This window comes from Parus major, chromosome 3, assembly GCF_001522545.3.
Source record: "Parus major isolate Abel chromosome 3, Parus_major1.1, whole genome shotgun sequence".
Lineage (NCBI taxonomy): Eukaryota > Metazoa > Chordata > Aves > Passeriformes > Paridae > Parus > Parus major.
The window spans coordinates 44,343,943-44,368,540 of NC_031770.1; the positions used below are offsets into that span (position 1 = coordinate 44,343,943).

The 24,598-nt window shown below is 39.2% G+C and overlaps 1 protein-coding gene across 1 annotated transcript in view; it reads right to left on the reverse strand.

Annotated features, from left to right (window-relative positions):
* Positions 1 to 1,022: 1,022 nt before the first annotated feature.
* The window catches only part of NID1 (nidogen 1), a 52,086-nt gene continuing 28,510 nt past the window's right edge, over positions 1,023 to 24,598 (reverse strand). Inside the window, exons 13-20 of the mRNA XM_015622519.2 lie at positions 23,915 to 24,139; positions 23,114 to 23,286; positions 21,030 to 21,156; positions 16,888 to 17,059; positions 15,940 to 16,097; positions 14,494 to 14,617; positions 13,647 to 13,759; positions 1,023 to 12,161 (exon numbers count right to left, since the gene is read on the reverse strand). Coding sequence (XP_015478005.1) covers positions 12,040 to 12,161; positions 13,647 to 13,759; positions 14,494 to 14,617; positions 15,940 to 16,097; positions 16,888 to 17,059; positions 21,030 to 21,156; positions 23,114 to 23,286; positions 23,915 to 24,139 — 1,214 coding nt within the window. The 3' untranslated portion in view covers positions 1,023 to 12,039. The remainder of the gene's footprint in view (positions 12,162 to 13,646; positions 13,760 to 14,493; positions 14,618 to 15,939; positions 16,098 to 16,887; positions 17,060 to 21,029; positions 21,157 to 23,113; positions 23,287 to 23,914; positions 24,140 to 24,598) is intronic.

The following is a 24,598-nucleotide window of genomic DNA, read 5'->3' on the forward strand; positions in this document are numbered from 1 at the left end:
AAGTTTCAAATTTCAACCCCTCTTCAAACATGGAATTTGAACTGAAGTTCACAGTTCCTAAACTGCACTTCCCGGTTTGGATGCTGTAAATTAGCTGGTCTGTTCTTTAGGACAGGTCTTTTCTGTTCTCAGCAGCTCTGCTATTAAATGCCAATTTAAGGCATTAAGGCTTCCAAGCAGTGACCTTGCCTTTCACTTAGGTCTTGAAGAGAAAAGGATTGTCATACAATGAGGTAAAGGAAATACATTGCTAACAAGTGACATCTATTTGTGTTGGGAGACAGGTCCAGTGAGAAAGGCATAGACTTTGTATCAGCTTCCTGTACTTGCAACAAATATGTACTTTAGAGATGAAAGGGATGAGTTTCAATTTTACTGTTCTTCAGTTTTATCTTATTTTGACAAATATTTACCCCTGAGACCTTGTAGACCTCTAGAGAAACAAGTACCAAGTTCCGTTCTCAGCTTTAGAAACTACTAGCACTACATAACAACTCTGAATAATGAAGGCTGAGATTTGTTCTTTATTTTTAAATTGGGCTTTTTATGCTAAAAAGAGACCAAGACAGGGAATCTACATTATCAGTCAAGAATCTCCACAACTCATCCATCATGCTGTCCTAGCCAACAGAAAATTAGTTACTCAGTATCTTATTTGCAGTGTACAAGCAAGTAAAAAAAAAAATATTGTCTTGTTTACAAAAAATGGTCAAATGGCACTAAAGCCTTAACAAATGTTTGTTTGCATAAACTATATCCAAAGTAAACAGTGAATTGTCTTGCTTTTTTAAGACATTGCACTCTCCAATAACCTCAGGACAGCTAATACATGAAGTTTTAAGCAAATATTAGGCAAAACAGGTGTTGTAAATACTTTCCTTGCCAAGTTGGTCTAAATACTGCACTCAAATAATTCATGCTTTTGAATCAGAACAGACAAAAGAAAAAACCCAAACCCCCACACCAAACCCAACACCCAACTCACCCCCAAATAAAAATCCCATGCACACTTAGGAGCCAACTGGTTTTAAATGCTTTACTGAATTCCACACATCAGACTACTCTCAATCAAAATATTGATTGATCACATTCATTAGAATATAATTTCAAACTGTAAATACCCTTTTGAGGGCTGCAAATTACTAATAGATTATTTGACAAGAAGCTGACATTTCATTTCCTGAGTTTTTGAGTCAGTACAACAAGCACATTTTTTGTCTGTGAACACAAAGGTCTTCAGAAGGAACTGGAGCACCATGAACATTTGAATAAGCCCCAGAGGAGGGATCAACATGACTGTAATCAGATTATTTTTGATCTTCTGCCACTAGATGGTGTCCGGTTACCTGAGCTGTAACCACAGCTGCATTAATCGAAAAACAGCCTTTGGACTTGCTGAATTCTTGCACTTACAGCTTTTGCTGATATTTTGGGAAAGCTATTTTCAAGGGAGATTTGGCTTTTCAAGTCTTACTTTTGATCTCTGTATGGTCTTTTAAATGGGAAAAGATGAAGTCTTTGATGAGGGTTCTTGCATAAACAGAAGCAACAAACCACAGAGCACCTTAACTGCAACCAAGAAAATGTGAGCTAGGCTTGAAGCAATGCAAAATATATTTTCTAAAAATAAGGGGGAGAACAAAAAGGAGAGTAATGCAAAGTCCAGAGGGCAAAAACCAGCACCGCTGTCCAACTTAGCAAGCATCAAAGGACCATAAAAGTCAGTCAGAAGAAAAATGAAACCCTTCCTGTGTGTGTTGTGCAGCTTGGTATTTGTGGTGTTTTACCTCTCCTTTGAGAGATACTGCAGAGCTGTTGAGAGGAAGGCCCCAAGAAGAAGAAAGGATATGAGAGCATGGAAGAAATGTGAGGTCCAGGCTTGAGTGTGCAGTGGCAAAGAGCATGATCTGGTTTACCCGTATAATTAAACACGAGGACAAACAGGAAACTGCAATGCTTCACTCTGTTCCCAGATCTGCTAATAAATAAGGCACCAGGGGGCCTCAGTCATTCACTAGCAGGAAAACCACAACACATTACTTGCTGAATTAATACACTTCAAAGACTTCATTTAAGCGAGAGAGGCAAGAGAGAAGCAACAGAAAAGAGCATTAAAATTCAGCTACCTAGAAAATTGCAGTGAAATTACTAGAAAATGTGTCTCGAGTTCAGTTTTACTGTTTGCATGGCAAGTTTCAAAATATGGTTTCTTGGTGGAAAAATAACAAATCCCCCTTACTACTATCAAAATGGGGATGAAGTGATTTAAAATTGTATTTTTAAAAAGTGTGTTTGAGACCCTTTGATCAGTTCAAGTGCTGAGGGTGTTTGGAGCTACCTAAGCTGTGTGTGAAGGAAGTCAAGTCAGTGATGAAACTCATGATTTCAGGGCTGTTCAGCCAGAATTTAAGAGAGCCCTCTTTGAGCCTTTCCTCAGTGATATTGCACATACAAGCACAAAGCAGACTCTTATTCTATAAGAGTATTACAAATCAGTGCACCCACCACAAGTTGTTTTCACTGATATCAGTCAGGTTGCATGTAGTCTCTCCCACACATCTGGAGCTTGTAACTCAGCACACTTGAAACCATTCAACAGCTGCCTGGCAATAAGATTAATTCAAAGCAACATTTTCTACAGAATAGCTTCAATTTTATTTTCTTTTTCTTCTCTAAAATACTAGAATTACAGCCATTTGAGCACTGCAAGGAGACTTCACAGCAAAGCAATAGGGCTATGGGATCCAGTTACAAGCAGCTTAAAGAACCCCTAAACCTTCTCTGATGTCCGATCTATTTTCCATTTGAGGCAGCTGCAGCTGGATGCATCTTGGGAGTTCAAGGCAGCACACTGATCCAAGATACAAAGAATAAAACATTGTTCTCTTGCACAACTCTGGGAAGCTTCTCAAGTCAAGAAAACAAACAGAAAAGTGCACTTGAAGGCTCTCCCTTTGGAATTAGTAACTTGCCTAACCACCTGAAATGCTGAATCAGAAATTACGGAATTTAAGTGATACTGGGCAGTTTTGCATTAACAAAATTATACCTGAGCCATGTGCAATATTATGGCTAACTTGAGGATGAGAAATTGTAATTATATGGCTATTTAGCTGATTACACTAATACAGTACTCAAAGTTTAAAACATTAGTTGTGTTTTACAACTTGATGGTATATTTTGGCAGTAAGGAATAAATCCTTGCCTGACTTGCCTGAAGGTATACTGCACTCAGAAGTACTTTGCTGCTGAATGTTTCAGCATCTCATGTCTGGACTGACTGTATTTTAAACATTCCATGAGACCTATGGCAACCCAGAGCAGAATGAAGGCAGAATCTGAAATATAGAGATATACAGGATATAAGAGATTTCATCTCCAGCACAGCCTTCTGTGATACAGCAGTAGTTCTTCATTTTCCAAACCCATTATTATACTTCAGATGTATATATTAAAATCATTAGTTTGTTCATATTATGTCTTGTTAGTAATTGAAATAACGGAATCTTTAATTTAAATGTATTTCATAAGGCTCCCGCTCCTCTGACAACATTAATCCTGACTTCAACATAATATCAACCATTTGGATGAAGGTCCTTCTTTTCCTACTGACCTTTTGAGAAAACACTTAGCCCCCATCCTGCATTTGTGGCACATGTATATTTGCAGCAAATTCTGAGGGCTGTGCTCTTGAGCTTCATGATTCAAGACTGCAGCCTGACAGGTGAGCTGCTGACCTGATGCCTATATTAATAGACTTGCTTTCAACCACCTAAATTTTGGAAATTTTCACATCCCATTAGTGAGTTTGAAGCTGCTGATATTGCTTTATATCAAATATGTATAAGCAGACAGTAATTTGTCAGAGACTGTCTCGAGACTGAGTAACACTGTTAGACATCACTGCTCAGTGAATTGCTCAAAAGGAATGAGGAGCAGATCCAGAAGGGGTCTTACTCATCACAGATGTGGCATTGAGGCTTTCATATCCCCTCCTGCACACTCCGCAAGGTCCAAATCTCACCTGGTGCATACCCACCTCAAAAGCTTGACCCTGTCTTGGGCCCAGCAGAACTTCAGAGAAAACATCATTTTATGTGTCTCAGCATCCTTTCCAGTGAAGCTTCCTCTAACTACTCCTGCCTTCCTGTATCCAAAAGCCTTTCAGCTATGCTTTGACAGTGAGAAGACTCCTGTGTTCTTGTCAGTCCTTCCAAAGTTGCAGTTTGGTGGATTAATTCCCCTCTCACTTGGGGTATGAATATAGCTCTCATTTTCCAGGGCTTCTCTAGTCCTAGGGCTTTCAGAGAGGGGTTGTAGCTCTAAGAATTCATTAGCTCTAAGCATTCAAACCAGGACCAGCAAATGCACAAATAGCTATTCTGTGTGCTGGAATAGAGCTCCTACAATACAGAAATGCCAAGTACCATGAAGAAGAACACACTTTCAGAATGAGCAGGAAAAGAAAATACACCAACTATCCCAGCTTCCAACACACATATTCCCTAAAGGCAAGCTTAGTGTAAGTCTTCTGCCACCTAAAGAAAGGGCCTAGAACCAAACCCTTTTGGGGAAATGACAAGAAGCCATGGCCACTAGTCATTAAAGAAAATTCCCATTGGACTTTGAATTCAACACTGAAGTGGTTCATGGCTGAGATATTGTCTAGAGAGGCTGTTGCATCCTTATCTTTGGGGATTTCAGAAGCTGACTGGACAAGGTCCTAAGCAATTTTTACATGGAAGTTGTACCCGCTTTGAGCTGAAGACTAGACATGCTCCAGAGCTTCCTTACAATCCAGATTTCTCTATGAATTTTCCAAGAATGCATATAGTTAACAAACTTGAGAAATAGTACCATGTGTGTTGGTTATTTTATTTGCCTTTTGTAGGCAAGGTTATTGAGGGTCATGTGTATAAAATATGTGGTTCTAGAAGAAAAAGTTATTCTGGATAAAAATCTGTGAAAGAAACTCTTCCTGTGTGTTTCTTAACTGTTGTACATTTGTTTCTTATTAAAAATGTTTATTATTAAAATAATGTCTAAATGAGGGTTTTTTAATGTAAGAATATGCCCATTCTCCTTTTATGATTCTTCATTAAAGTAAAAAACAAGCTCAAAATAAAAGAAATAAGAACTACATAACTGCAGGAAGATAAATTTGTCACAGCACAGGAGAATGAAAATGAAGCTAAATTTTCTTGCTCCACTAGAAATAGAATACGATTTCAGAACAAATGTACAGTTTACAGAGGTTTTCAGACCCTAATGTCATTTCTCACAGGCAATCAATCTAGCAGACAAACTAAGAAACACACAGACAAATATGAGTACCACCAAGTTATCCTTGAAAAGTTTGGATTCCAGGGAACGCCCAATGAGGACTGAACTTTCACAGGGAGCACATAAATCCCACAAGAGAAGCAATTTCCTCCTTTCTGTCTTAATCAATAGGTAATATTAAAAGCATTTTTACTGGCAATTTCCAGGCTCCAGGTCTAGAAAATTAATCAGTAAAACCTAGCAGAGAGACTGGTATCACAGGCAGCTAGGGGAATGCACATGAAGACCACAGACATCTGTCATTACTGGAAGTTTTCCTGCCATGACAGAGCAGTGTCTGTCTGGAGGAGACATGTCATGCCAATGTGTTTTTGGCCCTGGACCAAATACACTTTATTTGATAGATACAAGAGGTCAGACGTCATCCTCTGAGCTACTAGTTGGGTGTAACAGTACAGAATCTAGCAGACATGCCAGGATTTAGGAAACACCTATAAAGCAAAACCCATGGGTTCTTCAGATGAAGGTCAGATAAAAATGCCAGTGTGCATGTCAGCACAGAAATCTAGTAACAAGCCACATAAGCACAGAAATTGATTGCAGCATATTAACCTTTTACTGCTTTAAAGAAATCAGTGCCATGGTTGCATTGTCACTTGAGAAGCAGAATCCTAGAAAGATACTCTGTCTAGAAGAGGATGAAATGTGTGGTTTGCCATCTCCCATATGCATATGCTTGAAATTAAAACAGATCACTAAAAATAACTTACTAATTGCAGTGCAATCACTTAAAAATACATGAGATACATTTTCTCAAATGTTAATCACTAGTAAGGCAGCCTGTAGTACAGCTCAAGGGGATAAATCTCATGCTTACAAATGCATCACCAGGGACCTCTGGATTCAAGCTGCTGGATAGGTTTACCAGCTTCTTAGAACACTAGTACTTTGCTGATGTTTAGTATTACAGAAGGTCCCTGTAACACACTTGCTGTACACAGTTAATGTGCACAGAAACTTATATCTAGAGGATCTAGTCCTGGAAAAAGTGGTGCAGGTGGGTATTAGCTGGGAGTACCAACTTGAGGGAACAGCTGTACCATGAAATGCCAGAAGTGGCTCACCAGGGTATCTGGGGCTGTGTCACAAAAAGTGTGTCACAGAAGTTATACTAGGCAGCATGCTCTCCCTCTGACTGGGAGCTGGATGGACTATTACTGTCTCCTGGCTTATCTGGTTAGGTGTCTTATCTTCTATCTTATAAAGCAGGGAACAGAGATATGAAAAGCAAAACCTCCTGCTCTTGGGTCTTGCTCTCAAACAGAACAGGATCTGAAACCAACAGCACCTGAAGTGCTTGGGATATGTATGGGTCTAGTGGGAAAGGAAGAGACTGGAAGGGTTTCTGAAATCCAGTGTAACACAGTTACTCTGCATCTTAGTCTCCCACCCAGCAGCACACTGCCGAACTGACTGAAGACTTCAAATACACAGTACAACTATCATCTTGCTAATTGCTTACCTCACCTCCCAAACTTCACACACTTCTGCATCCGCTGACATAAAACCTTCAGTTGCCTTCAACAACATTTTCCCTTTCACTATAACCCTGGAAAGTTCCTGGGAATATCTCCCCAACACTGCTATGCTAGTTACTGGGTGAGATCCAGAGGCACCATCTGCCATGGCCCACTGACATCTGTACAGCTGACCATTTTCCTCATGTCAAAGGCCCCACACTACACAGCTCCTCTCTGTGCTTCCTGTGTGTTCCAGACACCCCATCGAGTAGGAACACACTGCCTGCTTGGAGTGAGCAACACCACCACAAACCAAATGGATTCTGGTGAATGCTGAAGACTAAGAAGCCAAAGGCTGAAACACAGCATCCTGGTTATTTGTGGGAATGGCAGTTTGTCCCCATTCATCAGCTCCAGAATCCTTGTGGTCAAAAACCCCATTGAGTTACTGCAGTCCCATCTGCTTTGCCACAAAGCAGCAGGGAAGGTCACTCACTGCATTCCACTGCCAGCAGAGCCCTCTGTTTGTCAAGCAAAGCTCCAGACTCATCAATATGTACATTTGTAGGATGCTGACCTTTCACCAATTTTACTGCCATGCTATCCTAAACTTATAAATAAGATAAAACACAGACTTCTACTAGACTAGAATTTAAACAAAGAAAGTGATTCAATCAGTTCATGAACAATCGCCTGCCACATACCCAGCTGGTGACTCAGGCTCTGGAAGTAATATTTCATTCTTACAGACAGGCCAAGCAGGGGGCTTCTCACAATTCGCTATAGACATAGGTGTTTCACATCCTGTTGGCTTTTTTTTTTTTGTTTTGGTTTTTGTTTTTTCCTCCCCAGCAAATTCTCCAAGGAATACGTTATGAAACCCTACATAAACCCCCCCAGTTTGCATTTAACCATAGGTTAAACTGATGCATTGTGACACTGCCATGGAGAGGCCATTATCCTCTAGTAATCATCTGTCATTCTTAATCATATGCTGGCAAGTTAAAAATCTAATATGTTGTGACAAAACTGTGCAAGTGGATAACTGCAGAGTAAGCAGCTTGTCAGCTTGGGACAACACACTGGCCAGGATGCTGAGCTCCAGAAAGTCACATTGGATTTTCACCATGAGGAAGGTTATTTGCAAGTTAAAAAGTGAGTAAAGTTGGATTTTTGAATACCCTTCAGATGGAAAGGTAGCCAAACCATCCAATTAAGCCATGTGGAAGACACTCCTACTTTCAGGAATTTCCCTTTTTTGCTACTTATTACAAGAATGGTAACTCTCATTAATAATCTTACTAGTAAATATTTTTGAGTTTGCTGGAAGATCTGAATGGAGGCATTTAAGAAAACACTTAACTTACTTCTGGAATAGCTCTAGGAAGTATTTTGTCTTTTGTTTAAACATTGAAGTAATTTTTCTTCATTCCTGGAAAACCTGGGAATCTATAGATTTTTGTAGCAAAAACCCCTTGAACTGCAGTTACATGGAACCTTTTCTTCAACCAGAGACTAGTATGACTACCAGCCCCAACCTATTATAATAATGAAAAATTAATAATTAAATAAAATATCCTATTTTCCATTATTTCTTTAACCTCAAACATAATGTAAAAATGTATCTGAAATTTACATGCTCCTGAGGCGAGTCTAGAACAGTTGAACAAGCAACAGTTAGAAAAATGACAGAGTAGGTGAAATATCTTTCTTGTAGAAAGATACCATTAACTCTCTAGGGTTAGAAGAAGGAAACTGAAAATTCACATTTTCAGCATCCAAAATACTTGTGATTGTTGAAGCGAGAAAACATGATAGACACAGGAAGAATATCCTCAAGTGGCTAATGCTAAATATGTCATCAAAACTTGACATTCCTATCCAAACTGAGATTAAAATAGGGAACTCAACACCAGAGATCATTTTAGAGGCCAAAGATTAAGCAAGATTCAATGAGAAAGCAAACAGATACAGGAATAGAGAACTCTGGAGTGCCAGCACACAGAGACTACCCAAGCACTAGCAGATTAGCTGGCTGTTGAAGGCCAAACCAGATGTGAAGAAAACTTGAGGGAACTTCAACAGAGGCTCATCCTCAAACAGCTCTGTTGGTGGTTCTCAGCGAAAGCAACCCTTTTTCTCTGCTCTTAAAGGATGCTTTTAAGCTGGGGCTGTCACCCTGGTCCTTGCCTGAGCTGTGCCACAGCCAGGCAACCCCATTGATTCAGGTCTTGTCTAACCTCCCAGTGTGGCTGTGGGCCTGCCCCACCTCTGTGCACTTGGCTGGCAATCACTGATGCTGGTCATATGCCCAAACCTGATTATGATCTACGGTCCTGACTCAGTTTCCCAGCTTGACATCAGACCTGCTCTTCCCACTGCAGATTTGCTTGGTGTTCTGGTCCCTGGGCTGAATCCAGTTACCCTCACTGGCACTGTCTGCCTCACTTGGGGTACAGTGGGACTGGTCCATGGCTGGAAAATCCATGGCTTCCTTCCCTGAGAGAACAGCTTTGCCCTTGCTGTACTTTGGCATTGAGCTACAGCAGTTGAAGTTAGGACCAAGCATTAGCTGAGAAACAAAACATCATGCTAGAGGTTTTTAAAAATCCCTCATTTCTAGGGACCGGAATGCTGAAGTTGTGAAAAGTTTGAAGTTTTGTAAACTGTCACAGCTACATCACTGATGTGGATCTGCTGAAGTTTCCCCTAGTTTAGTGCTACCTAATCCCAGATGATACCTGAATTCCTCAGTCTAAAAACTAAGTCCACACTAATATTGTTTCTCTGGCTGTGCTACAGACTACTCAGAAGCTCACACATCAACACTAGAAGTCCTGCTGAGGTATATTTTCCTTGACATCTTTGTCATTGCTAATTGATTTGCAGAAAATTAGCTGACTAGTGTTTAGTACATTAATAGTCATTATAATGATTGAAGAGGAACAGTGTTAATTCAAATTTAAAAAAAAAACAACCTAATTCAATGCATACAGTCCAATTCCACATGCAGTCTCCAGAACACATCACCAACAATCTCCTGCTGTAACTCCAAATGCCACCCTTTGGATCCCAGTAATATTCTCCTTAAAAAGCACCCTATCAACCAGAAATCCAGTACTGGGGCATTTTTGAGCATAGGGATAAATTCTACCCCTTTTTATTCTTGTCTTTGTTCTATGTTTTCACTGTTAGAAGTCTAAAGTATGGGATAACTGAACTATGTTTAGTTGACAAAGGTAAACAAGAATTTACAACCATCAGAAGGATTGAGCCAAAACAAAAAATTCCCTATGTTCTTCAAGCGCTCTCATGTATTTGTTTTGATGCATCCTACTGCTTCCTGAATACAAAGCCCCAACAGCAGTTTTTTCTCCCATGATGCTGCATCTTGGAAGAGAGGTACCATCACTCAATATGAATTAGCTAAAACCCAGAACACAACAAAAGAATGTATTTGAGACACCACATATCACTTCCTTCTACAGGCATGACATTATTTTTTATAGAAAATAAAAACCAACCATTTTTATTGACTGTACTATAGATACCTGTACAGAGTGTAAACTTTAATATTTCACCAGATATGTGAATATTTCTGGAGAAAGAATTATCAAGCACCTTCATTTCAACAAATTTTTGATATTTACAGTAAGACATACCTGATTAAGTGTATGAATAGAATGAATTAAAAGTTATAAAAAGTTATACAAAAAGATCTTTAAAATGTTTATATGTTTTGGGTTTTTTATGATAAATATAAAATAAAAGAGGAAGATGTCACAGAGTTAAGACTCAGAATTGGCTCTATTTAAGCCTATGACTGCTGTGTCTGAAGGGGAATGAGGAAATGGGGATGTTAGCTTACTGCTCTGATCATGACACAGTGAAATGTGCTCTGGCAGGAGCTCACAAACCCTCTTTTGCTCTGCCACACATTGGTTTGTAGGCAAGCTTCTTTCCCAACACACAGTGGGGAAACCAAACCACTCCTAGATTTGTACTGCTAATCTGACATATAAGTATGCATTTAGATTTTTCCTCTCCAAACGTAGTGGAGATGATGAAAACATCAACTTCACTTTGATTTTCGTAACACTGTTTTTGCTGTTACTGAACACTGCCACATAAATAGGGCACGACTATATTTTTTGCTTTTAAGCACCAAACCAGAGGTGATTTTAACTGCCATGGTTTCTTATGGTCTATGAAAAGGCATGGCATGGTTTGCTAAAGAAGAAAGATTGGTAAGATAAAATTCTGAGTCCACTTTGAGGTTTATAGAATCAAATGTAGAAATACTATTTTAAAACCTCTCAGAAAACAAATGTGACTATCTCTTTAAAACCACTTGTCTCCCAATGAATCAACATCCATTCTTTGATGACCTACCAGCAATTGTTCAAAATATCTGAATTTTGTTTAGTGGATTTTAGGGAATTACTCAGGAATCCACCTCAAACAGAAGAAAGATAATTCTCTTAAAACCTAACAAAATCTTCAAATATATCCACTAAACAGTGCTGATTAACAAATCATGTGCTGTAGGAAAGGATCACGAGCCAGAGTGAGAATTATAATCCTTACAACACATGGATAAAGTACTTCCATAGTACAGAAGTCAAAAACTGAGATGCAAGTTTTTGAAGTGAAAGGACTGGTAGTGAGAAGGAGTGTGGTTGGGCAGTAAATATGTGCTGTTAACTGGGTATTCCCCCTTATCTTTTCATCCTTGGGACCCCCTGACTTTTTCTCAGCTAGACATAAAGCCCAAACACATATATGATGGGCTAAGCATACCACTTCTGCAGAAAACTGCTGCACACTCCAAGGTAAAATTCAGTCTCAGGATCTGAATATTTCCACTCTCTTTACTCTGTCCTGTTACTCCTGTTATGTTACTTCAATTTTGCCAAGAGACACATCCTTCTTGTCTGGGACAGATGCAACTAAGGCCTCCACATTTACCTTTAAAAGCAAAGAGATAATTTTACAAGGAATAAGGTGAAGTTGGACCCAACCTGGGCAGCCCTGTCTTACTTTTCTGTTGCACAAACAGCCTCTGCCTCTGTGTGTGTGTGGGTGGGTGGGTGTGGGTGTGTCTGCATATGTGCATTGTGGCTTGCTGTCAGCAGCATGGAGCACTTATCTTTAGGGCCTGATTGTGTTGATAGGAGTGAATTGTTTACAGCACATTTCCAAAAGGTGTCTGCAGCTCTAAAGCTTATTTTAATGCTCAGTTTCTTTCTATACAATCTACTCCAACTGTGTTGTCAGGGCAGCGGCAAGTACGGCCTCCTGGGGTAGCCAAGCAGAGGTGAGTGCAACCACCATTATTCACCGTACAGTAGTTATGTCCTGGAAAAAAAAACAACAGAGATGCAAAACTTTAGAGAAAAACAAATGCAAAGCCACAACAAAATCTCAAACAGACAAGTAAAAGAGATGTTGAGATTGATGGCTACACTAGGGAAACAAGCCATAATGAGATTAGGAGTGGAAGAATACTATGCTTTGGGGAGATAAGTCACTGTATCCCTTGTGTCAACTTGACATTCACATGAAAGAAAGATAAAGATACCAGAGTGAAAGAGGCTCTCTCATAAATCAAGTGGGCTGTTCCTGAAATACCCTTCATAAACTGGCCACATGTTCACAGACATTAGAATGAAGAGAAGGGAGTGAGTAAATAGAGAAGTGCAATGTGGGGACAAAGTTCAAAATGCTACAGAACATCATCCTCAGATACCAACCATATAAAGAAAGACAAAGGAATGATCCATGAAAACAAACAAACACAAACAAATTGGGTGGCTGGGGAATCGTTAACATTAAAGAGTAAAATGAAAGAGAACTCAGTGTCAGAAGCAGTGGATCAGAGAGGAAAGGCATCCATCAAGAAAACCACTTGAAACAGACTTGAGTAAGACTTCGAAAGAAATTACACCAAGATCCTGAATATTACGAATATAAGCATATACTCAGAGCACACAGTGTTGTTAAATTTTACACTGCCTATCAAAATGGATCTGTGAATTAACTAGTAATAACAATATAACTGATTTCTTAATTGTGACATTTGTATGTATTTTTAAGCTCTGAGACAAAACTTCAACTAAATTGTTTTTCATTTCATATATTGAGTAATTTGAAGAGAAACTATCCTAAGGGGTTTTTTAGTCCCAAAGTAAAAATAGCATAACTCCTTTAATTCCAGCCATATTGTAATAAAAAACAGTGAATGCTTCTCCTGTGATTTGCTAAGAATGACATAACTACACAATTATATTGCTTCACAAAAACCAATTTATATTTCAGGGGTATCAGATTTCTCTCCTATTTTCAATTGCATATCTGAAAAACTTAACATTCAACAGAGCAGAAGAGCCAGCTCAGTACAGCCACTCTACCACCTGCTGTTTCCTGAACATTCCATTTTGAAAAACACTGGATCTCATTAAGGACATCTGGAAGACCATACTATTTCTGTAGTTTAAACTTAATAAGTGAATAAGGCTCTAGCCATGAATATAGCATTCAATTCAGAAGACAATACATTGGCATTTTTGACAACCCCTCTTAATCATATATGTTCTTCCACAAAGGATAAAGCAGGACCCTTCTTCCCCTCCAGTTCTGGTTTCCTGTGGCAACTACAACAATGGCTTTTATGGAAAAGAAATAATGTGGCTTTTAATTTTCTTACTGAACAGAAACCTAAACACTAACCCAAATCTTCACTGCCCAAATCTTTTAGCAGCTTACAAATGGGAGCTGCTACTAAGTTTATTTATACAGTAAGGTGTTACAGAGCTGTAAAAACTCCAGAATCATCTGGATTACCTCCTGGACACTGAGCAAAGGCTGTGGTGATTCCATAGAGTCGTGAGCGCTTGTGAGGCTGGAAGTTATCATTTTCTAAGGAAATTGTGCGATCCACTGCGACAACAGCATCCCTGCCATATGCAGAAGGAAATATACAGAAGTGAGATGAAGGTGAAAGCATAGAGGAAAACAAGACAACACAACAAAAAGCCCCCCCCCAAACCCAACAAAAGCTGTAACCAAACAGTCAATAAACTAAAACAAAACCAAAAGAATAGCTACTGCTGCTGCAATTGATAGAGGCATTTAGGTAAGAGTTTGCTGATAGAGCCCATAAAACCATTTACATCAACTATAAATATTTGTTTTAAAATGCAGGGACTGGATTTTTTTCTCCAGAAGTTAAAGTAAACCTCTACGTGTTGATCATATGGCAACATTTTAGAGTATTTGCAATAAAGAGAGTGTCATCAAGATAGTGAACACTTTTTTTTCCCTTACTTTTGATTGAACATTCATATAATATAGGGCATAGAAAGCCAAGAGTGATGAATGTCTGCCCTCTACAATGCAGCTGCTATAGAGAAACAAGTTACTGCCCACTTCTTTCCCAAGAATGTTCAGTGTTAAAAGTATTTTCTTCTAGGACAAATCACTATGCTAAGAAGTGAAAACTCAGTTAACTGGCAGCATCAATAGGTCAACTCTACATATCCACTCCACCCTGCATCAGCTATTGCCAAGAAAGCAACAAAACAGGAATGTGTGAGAGGTCAGGCATGAGAAATGCAATATATACTTCAGTTTCTACCAAGGAGAAAAAAATGATAAAAGTACTCCATAATTTCTTTAGCAGATAAGATACCTTCTCCAGTCTGTATAGTACAAATTCTTCCCATAGCTTGTGACACCAAAAGGATACTGAATTCCTTCAACAATCTTTCGTCGACCAAGCTGATTAGGGTTCATGCATTCCAGCCTCTTGGTACCTGGATGCAGTGAAACAATTAAGCCTTTGAATCAGAACAAGAGAGCTCTCATCAGGGATGAAAGGCACAAAAACGCAAGCATGTACAGGGTGGAAGGTCCTGGAAATCTTTCAGTGTGCTGCTTAGCCAAAGCCTTCCTCCATGTCACATGTGTCCATGTGCCAAAAATCAAATGGATAAATACTCCGGTGTTAATGCTACTCAGCACAACACTGAAGTTAAAGAAACACAGATGTCCCAAGCAGCCATAGCCAATGCTCACAAGCTGAGATTCCTGCTATGGATTCCAGAATCCTTGGGTTGGTGTGGAAGCTGACAGAAGGCCTCCTCTATTCTGGAGGGGTACTTCAGCTGTTAACTGGTTCCACCTCTGGAAGACATTTTTGCAAAGTTTGCTTGGTGAGCATGTTTCTGAAGTGTTTGCTGGGTTGGGCCATGAAGGTGAGACTGCGGGAAGAACATCTAACTCCTAGATGCCAATAGGGTGTAAAAAGTTCTAGCTGCAAAGCCACTGCAGGCTGGGAACACTGCTAATAAATGGAAACACCTGTAGGTTTTTCCTAAGTAATGTGTTTCAGAATTAGACAAAAAAAAAAAGAGAAGATGCAAATGTGAGAACAAGAAAGGAAAAGAGAGAAAGTAACTAGAGATAGCAGAAGGAGATACATTTGAAGGTTGGAGAAAGTGTTTCACAGTTTTTAGTTTATTCAGTAAAATAAATATCCAGTCAAAAAAATTTGAAAGGTGACTTGAAGTGTGAAAGCAGTTCCACAGGACAACATCCCTGCAAAGACTCTACATGGTGAAAGACAGCAAGATGCCAAAAGATAAAAAGTAAATGAGAATTAAAAGTACACTTCTTCTCCACCCACTGCTAAGACACTGTCACAAAACTAATAATGGGTTTGTGGCAGAACTTTAATCCCTTGATCTTTTGGGTGCATTGCTTTTTCAAGACTTGCTTCAGTCAAATATAAACCAGACTTGGCCTCAGGGTACAGGCCTTAAAACAATAGTGTCAGGACAGCGTTCTGTAAGGCAGATTAGATAAATCTGTGGTTTTCCCCTAGTCTTAGACTAACAACTTCTACAAAGCCCTAGGCACTACCTAAGAACATAGCCACATACAAGACACACAGACATAGATCTGTTGCATTCCTAGAAAGTTTTGTGATCAGAATTGAAATCCTTCAGCTTGCATAGCTCCATGTGAATAGCAATGAATAAATCATTAAAGCCAAAAGCTATGACTGTGCATAATTCCAGGACTGGACATGTTTACACTGCTACTATTATGAAGAAATATTTTAGCCCCCCTTTACCTGCATCAGCCCAGCACAGCATTGAGGAATAAGGATCAAATGTCAGTCCATTTGGTAACCCAAGATCATCTTTAACAAGAATTCTTCTGTTTGTGCCATCCATGTATGATGTTTCAATTTTAGGAGCTTCTCTGTTCCAGTCAGTCCAGTACAAGTTTCTTAGGAAGAAGAAAAAGGCTAGAGTTAAGACAAGGACTAATCTCAAAAATTGGTGTAGTTAGGAAAATACTAAGAACACAAAAGTAACACACAGCCCCTAAATCATTTAAATAAATAAGAAGGGCCATATTGCACTTTGATATAGAAGTCAAAAAAGTGTAGTAAAAATGTAGCAAATATGCTTTCATTAAAAAAAAAAGGTGCAAGCACAGACATAAGAAGAAATGCTTTCCTCCCATTGTTTAGCTTACGATCAAAATGCCAGCCAAAAAGACCCATACTGCAACAGTTCTGAGGGCCATTCAAAATGTACATCTACATTTTGAATTCTTCTGTCTCACTTCCTATCATGTCTGCTCAGGCTAAAGCAAGAGTATTTGGCATACATTTGTGACCCATTTGAAACAATATTTTTCTTTTCAGTGTACCAAATAAGCAACAAACAATAGAATCAGAGTAGTTTATCCTCAGCAGAGATCCCCAGAGAGGACCATTAGCTCTCTCTGACATTTTACTATTAATAGCCAGTTTTCAGTGGTAGGGTTTTTTTCCTTGGATGTACATTCTGTGCCTGAGAATATGCATGGCCCCTCAGTGGCACCTTTGTTGCTTACTCCCTAACACACACACAATTTACTATAAGAAGGAAGTCCATGATGCTTGACCTGAACCAAGAACCCTACTCCATCAGTGGGGTTCTGCATGGAACACAGGCGTCTCCTCAGTCCATTAAATAATCAGATAAATAAAATCAAGCTTTGCACAGGTTTCTTGACAACACATCCATACCCTCTCACAGGATCCACGACAATTGCTCTGGGGTTCACCAAGCCAGTGTCAAAAAGGATGCGACGCTGGCGCCCGTCCAGCCTGGCCACTTCTATTCTATCCAGTTGAGAGTCAGTCCAGAAGATGTTGCGACCTAGATGATCTACAGCTATCCCTTCAGGGCTTCCCAAGTCTGTGGGAGAACAGAGGAAAACATTACTAGGTATTATAGTTATTCCCAATACACTGTGTCAGCCTCATAAGGATAACCTTTAACAGAGATAAGTTTTCTTCAGTGTTCTGGCTGTGGTCCAGAAAAAGCTACTTTTGCTTTTTACTTACCACTTGGAAGAGGAACATGCATTTTACCTCAAAGTTTAAATACTCAGAACTCTCATAAAGACATAAAATGAAAAGTTCCATATGAAACAAACTCTCTGCACATAGAAACTGTACTTGAAGGGGCAAACACAGAAAGAGTTGATAACAGAGAAGGGAACAGCAGGTAGTGTCAAAATCTTATTCTACCATCTTTAGAAGGCCATCAAATGGATTTTATAACCCTTAATATTTCTCCTTCTTTAGTACTGGCATACATGGCACCCCTCTGAAAACTGAATTTGTGCTAAGTTTACCTGATGCAACAATTAAGCGAATTCAAACTCTAAACACTTGAGACAATGACATTAACTAACTGATGCAATCTAGATCCAGTTCTTTGTTTTTGCAGAGATATTCTTTTTGGAACACATTTTAGCACTGTATGCACACAGCTTTTCTTGGACAGTTAGTTGTTCCAAAAGCAACAGGAAATAGCAGATAATGACCTTACTGCTCTAGCATTAGTAATTTCTAACTTGGATGCAGGATGTAGAAAAAATTTATAAAGTTTAATTCAGCCACTATGAGAAACTGCTCTGTTTTTTTCAAGGTTCCATTGAAAAAAAGCAGGCAGGCCATGTGGAATTTAAGGAAATCAAAGACAAGTAATAAATAAATAAATTCTATTGGTTCAATTTCAGTTCCAAAAGAAAAGAATTGTACATGGTTACTCCTCAAAGGAGGGGAAATGACCCTTTACACCAGCCAGCTGTTGAAAAAAGCACCTTTCAAATGCTGACCCACTCATCGAATAGAATGTGGCCTGCTAGCCTTAATTCTGAAGTTTATTCACTGACAGCCATTAAACAAACATTATGTGACACAAGCAACCTTTCTGGAGAAAAGGCATTCGGCACAGAACTTTGGGTAGGGCTCTCTAGACTTTGCTACTGTGATGTTGCTGTGAATCACAGTTGCACAATAGTTCAGACATCCTCTGCTCTCCCACTCATATGGATTACACTTACCACTTTATCTGCACACATGACATTTTAGATTTATATGAATTGCTGAAGAGGTGGAAAGGAACAAGCAAGATGTGTCTTATTGTTTCTGACTCACAGCTCATGGCCAGAGGGAAGGGGTGGTGGGCAAAAAAGTAAATGTTAAGTAAATGTCAGGCATGTCTTTACTCCTGAGTGCTTTTGGGCACACTTTGACTCAGTTATACTGACTTCACATTACTCCTTTATTTCTCTAAATGTTTCTGTGGAGTTGGACCCGCCAGCTGTAAGAAACCACCTCACATTTACTTCAGACCCTCAAATATTCCTACTTCTTTCCTTGCTAATGGCAGAGTCTACTGAGGGTGGCCACATTTTGAGGTGATGGTGGCAGCAGTCCCCAGTCTCTGGGATCAGAAGGTTACCGACTAAATGTTCTGGAGGAGCTCCCAGAGTCTTTTAGGAAACAGAAGACAGTAGCAGGCAAAAGATTTGCTGTCACTGATCCTCAGGAGTTCCTGCTCCATGACTAGTTTCCTTGTTTCAATTTCCTTATGTCAGTTATATGTTAGGAGATTTATAGAAGTCTAAAAAGTAAATGTCCCTTCTGTGTGGCTGAGCCAGAAAAAAACTATCCCCCATGGAGGGAGGGGTAAGGGAATATTTAAAGGCTTAATTTATCACCAGTCTTTCCAGAGGCACCAATGTGTTCCTGCTATATTGTCATCAAGCCTGGTACAGTCACAGGCTCTGTCCCTGAGAGCAGGTTTGTACAGACATTCACAGCTGATGGGACTTCAAGCAATTACAGCAGAGGAAAGCTCTCTTTCCTAACCAGCTGCAGAGCTGAGAAAGCCTCCACAGCCTATACAGCTGCAGGGATAAAGGAGATCTGGATGGGGCTCCACAATTAAATAGTGTTTCTGCAAAGCAGCACAACTCAGATCACAAGAGCTTTAAAAAAAACCCAACCAAAAATGTAGTACATTCCATAAAAATATGCATGAACTGAAGAAAGCAGCTGGAGCTCACAGGAGGAGGAGGAAGGCAAAGATCAAAACAAAACAAAAAATTCTCATGAGTCTTCTGAAGGGGAAGCATTTTCCTATTTCATGAAATTTGAAAGTTTCAGTTTTGGCCTGCATAGACAATATCAATTTAAATGCTGAATATTCAATATTATTTTGATCTGAATCCTTATTGAAATGCCCATTAATGTACAAAAAGTAAAGTGCAACATCTCTCCCAGTCTCTTCAGGAAAAGCATTCACATCCTATGCAACCAGCAGAGCAACAGAATTTGTGAGAAAGCTTCATACATACAATATTTTATATATATAGCAGATAAAACTGGTGAAGTTTCCAAGTGGCATTGAAGCATTTTGAATTACCTTAAATAATCAATCAAATTTAGCTGAAAGCCTTCACAAATAATTTTCCAACATTTTATACACTGCAGGAATTTAAATGCCTATGCATACTCTTATTAAACAGACATTCATATCCATATAGTTTTTTATATACAGCATAGATAAAATATTTCTATATGTTTTATTTTATATCCATATAAAATTATATATATTATAAATCAATAGTAATTTCCTCCATCTTTAGAAGTGCAGATTCTGAAAAAAATTCATTAATACTGCAAAGCAAAAATCTTTTCCCTGCAGTTTCTAAGCTGCACAGGCAAGCACAGGGTTGCACTGCAGGTTAGAGTCGCTTTTATATTAAATATGTTAGGATAGAGAAAGAAGTCTTACAAAATACCTCAGCCACTAAGTGGTATAGAAATATGAAGCTCCATAAATGCTGTAACGGTTAGGGATGTCCTTAAGCTCTCCCTTTTTCCTTCCTAAGACAATGGTAGGATCCAAGCCACCCCCACATATATGCTGTCCCTAAGAGCCTGGATGGAGTCTTACAAACTGACTGTTCCAAAGCACAATATCCAGGCAGCAATTCTCTACACATCCAAAGAAAACAAAACCAAATTTACTGTTGAGTTTTATAACTGGCTGATCATTTTTCTAAAATAATTTCTTAAGTTTTTGTAACAATGACTGCAAAGGATTCAAAGCAAAGGTGACCTCTTCCAGTATCTTGACTTCACAGGTGTTCTAGGATCTTGAGGACACTAGTATGTAAAATGTGGCTCCAGCTACTTTTGCTGTTGCTTTTTTTTAATGACACCTCCCCCAACCGTTCACTTTGTTCTCTAAACCTGTCCTTCCCCTTAGCCCTTTCCACTCAATAAAACGGTTTATCATCCAAGATGCATGGGCTTGTACTTAACCTTTCTAATGAAAATTAACATGGACTGCAGTGAGCAGCAGTCTTAAAGGAAAGAATATAAGAACAAGATACAAACTGGATGAGCACAAACTCCACAATACCCTCTAGTCTAATTCTCAAATCCTTGAACAACTATGGAGAGTAAAAACCAAACAAGGTGGCTTTACTCAGTTTCCATGTTACAACTGCCAACTTGAGTGGCAGGTATGGGAAAATCACAGCTGAAATAGTTTCTAGAAGCATTTCAGCTGTTTGATCCCCAAGCCAAGGAGTTCTCTTCAGCCTCCATGCTCACCAGTCCTTTCAGCTGACAGGCAGAGTTCAGGAGAGAAAACAACACTACATTTAACAAAATCTCAGCTGTCCAGCACCTATCTGGCTTGCTAGATACAAAAATCAAAGACACCCTCTGATGGTATTCCATGTTAATGTATAAACATAACTCTTAGTCAGCTCAGGCAACACCTAGGAAGTACACATTACCGAATTCAAGTCTAATACCAACCCTAGGGAATAGCAAGAGAAAGAATTTTGGGCTGTTACCTGTTCTGATTATGGTTGTTGGCTCCCCACCATGCAGGCTGGCCCTGCTGATCGCAGGGCCGCTGATGTCTGTCCAATAAACCATCTTGTCCACGCAGTCATAAGCAACTCCAATAACAACTCTGTCCTGTTGGACAACAGGCAACTTAGATCAGCTTAGGCTGAACAAAAGTTACTCATCAGCAGCATTAAATTATACTTTTAAGTCTCAAGCCTGTGGAAAAAAAATCCTTGAGGAAAGGTGGGAAATGGGGAGGAGAGGCCAAGAAAATCACTGGGCAACAGTCATTGTCAAATATCTTAGGAAAATACTTCCTGTTAAAAGTCCCTTTAAACTAGCAGATATCATTCACCATTATTTCAAAGAAGCATTGGAGATACTAGTACTGAACAGTCTGACTTGTACAGTTTCACCTGCATAGCCGTCTAAAGAAAGTCCATGTTGACATTTTACTGTGTTGCTCCTTCATGTACCTTTTTCCTCCCATTCTTTCCATGTAAGGGGGAATAATGACTTCTACCAAATCTGACTTGCACTGACCAAGACATGCATTATGGCTGCACTTCCTATATAGCAGCATTTGACTCTAAAAAGTTCTAGCAAAGTAAGGTTTTAAAATAAAAGTTGGCTTAAACTACATAAATCATTGCAGTGGAAGGAATATTCTCATCTACAAGAAACATTTATATGCAATTTTTCAGGCAGAAAGAAGATAGGATTAGAGTTTGAGTTTAGAGTTCAAACTCCCTCCTCCAGACAAATCAGAGACTGTCACAGTAAAGGAGCAGCTGCAGATGGATTCCTAAGTCTGTCACTGTTGCTGCTTTTGCAACACAGCTTCTTAGAAAGATGTTACAAACCTGTGAATTAAAACAGATGCACTTATTCATCATCCTGTGGGTTGCAAAACAATCTAAACACATCTGGTACCATTGCAAATGCACAACACAGACAACACAAAGTCAACAATGCTAGCAGAGACTGAAAGTTTCCTTTCAATTGAAAGTTTCAAGAAAGAATTGAATCTTATCTTTTGGAATATCTTTCCTCAAGATACTTCTAACTGATTACTTTAAGTCAGATCAAGTAAATAATGAGACTAGGTGACAAGTATTCAGAGTCATGTCATCTTCAACTTATTACACCATTTTTTATACAGCATTTTACTTTTTTTGTATTATTGCAGCAGAACTTTACATAAGGGGCAAAACCTTGATTTTGCCCTTACATCACAGAAATTTATGGTACTATTTGATGAAGTGAATCTGTGTAATTTAGCCAGCATTTGATTTAATAACTACTCAGTATAATATGTACATATATATATATAAAAAGAGAGATCAGTATGCTACTTGATATTGCCATCCATTAGAAATTAAGTAACACTGGAATGAAAACAGAATTCCTAGGCCTTGGACAAAGCAAATGAATGTGATGAAACTGCCAGTGAAAAGGCCTGGTATGTGACACAGGTGGCAGAAAAGAGAGGTTCTCAGCATCAGGAATTCATTTTCTAGGAAAAAAAGATTCTCAAGACAGTAGTAAGCAGCATGGGAAAAAGATTTACCACCCACTGGGCTTACGCATGGGGAAGGAAACAAAAAAAAGAAGAAAGAAAAATATATAGGCAGCCAAGAAGTAGAGACAACTGACTGAAAAAAACAGGAATAGATTAAGACTTAAGAAAAAACTTTAAGGGAGTAGGAATGGAAAAAAGGGCCTCACCACCTACTGCTATCAGAGGTCTCCTAAACTTTTATAACCAGAGTCAGAAAGTCAATGTGAATAGAGAGGAGTTTATGTGAAGAGCTGCTGGAGACATGTGAGATTAGATTTTTGTCTTGTGATTTATTGTGAGCCATTCTTTAAAAGGAAATAATTTTTTCTATATCTTTGGTTTAAAGATTTTTGACTAATCAGGTCAGGAATCTTCACTAACAAATTGATGGGATACTGAAATTTTAATGAAGAGTAAAAATTGTGTTTTCAACTTAAATTGTTGAGTTATGTCGACAAATAGTAGCTTTCATCTCTGATCAAGAATCTTCTAAAAAACATGGACTTAGTATAGTAAACTACTTACTGGAATATGCAAGAGTGCTTTTGCACCATTTTTCTTCATACTGTTTCCCTCTAGTGGAACATGTTCAATTTTACCGCTTTGGGCAAAAAGCAAGTGTGTTCCCGGCGGCAGAGGGACCGTGTCTGGTCGAACAGAGGGCCCAATAACAACAGGAGGAGCGGCTGTGCTCAGACCTTGTTAATAGAGAAGGAAACAGATGGGGAAAAAATTAGCTTGTACAGCACAACAAGGCTCCTTATTACTTGCAGAGACATAATTACAGTCAGACTTCTTAGAAGGAAACAGCCCTATAAGCAGACATTAATAACAATAATCAGATGCAGAAAGCTTCTGAAATTTTCCCCTTGGCTGACAGAGAAGGAGAAATTGACATAATAGGTCTTTTCATGTTTCATGCTCTGTAATTGCTCTTTGCTTCAAATGTTTAGAAAAATCTATCTTATTTTGCAGCTGAAGTGACCAAGACGTAGGAAGGAACATCCTTCATTTCCTGAGGCAAGTCAGCTATTACAGCTCCCAGAGGACAGAGACTATCCGGGCCTCTCACCATTTCAAGGCAAGGAAGAAACTAGAAAATCTTCTTGTTTACCAGCTTACCACAGCTGTCCTGATGGCCTAGCTGAAGGAAAAGTGTATATTGGGATCACTGAAGGGTATGAGACATACCACCACCAGGACAGCAGAAATCTGCATTGCTCCAAGTCACTGCTGTATCTCAGAGAAGGACTAAGCCCCACATTTGGGAGATAATGCACTCAGATGGAGAGATACTCAAAAGAAACAACTCCTTCAGCCACTTACATGGTGGTCGAACTCCTGGACCGCTTCTGGTGCCATCAATCTCATTTCCATCCCTGTCCACACACCAACAATATCCACTGCCAGTATGGCACTGAGTGGGCATGTAATTCCCATGCTCATCACACTGGGGAATGAAGTGAGCAACTCTTACATCCCTTGGGAAGAAAGCACCTCCACTGCCAAGGGCTACTTCACGTTCATGCTGGCATTTGGTCTTTTCTACTTCTGGGGAAAAAAGAAACAACAGAACAGAACAAACCACAGTGAATATTTCTGATTTAGCTAATAACTACAGTCCATTAAGAGTTAACATACGCTGACCACCTATACACAAAAATTCTTACCTCTAGTGAAACATGACACTGTTACAAACCTTGAAGGCATGTGACTTCAGAACAGCTTCAACAAGTCTGTCCTTTGTAAATTTGCCTTAAACTTATTTTATCATTTACTGCCTAGTTTAAACAAGAGCAAACAGGTCCCCTGAATCTCCCTTCATTGAAATGTCATAAACAGAAGCTGGAAATCATGGTTGTTCTCCTTGAAGCAGATGAGCAAGAACATTCTGTATGACTTTTGACCCTGATGTCTACTCATTGGCAGTTATCCATGGGCCTCAAAATGTGACCCTACAGTGGCTGAAGGTTTTTTTGTAACACGAAAAGTCGAGATTCCCTTCAAAGC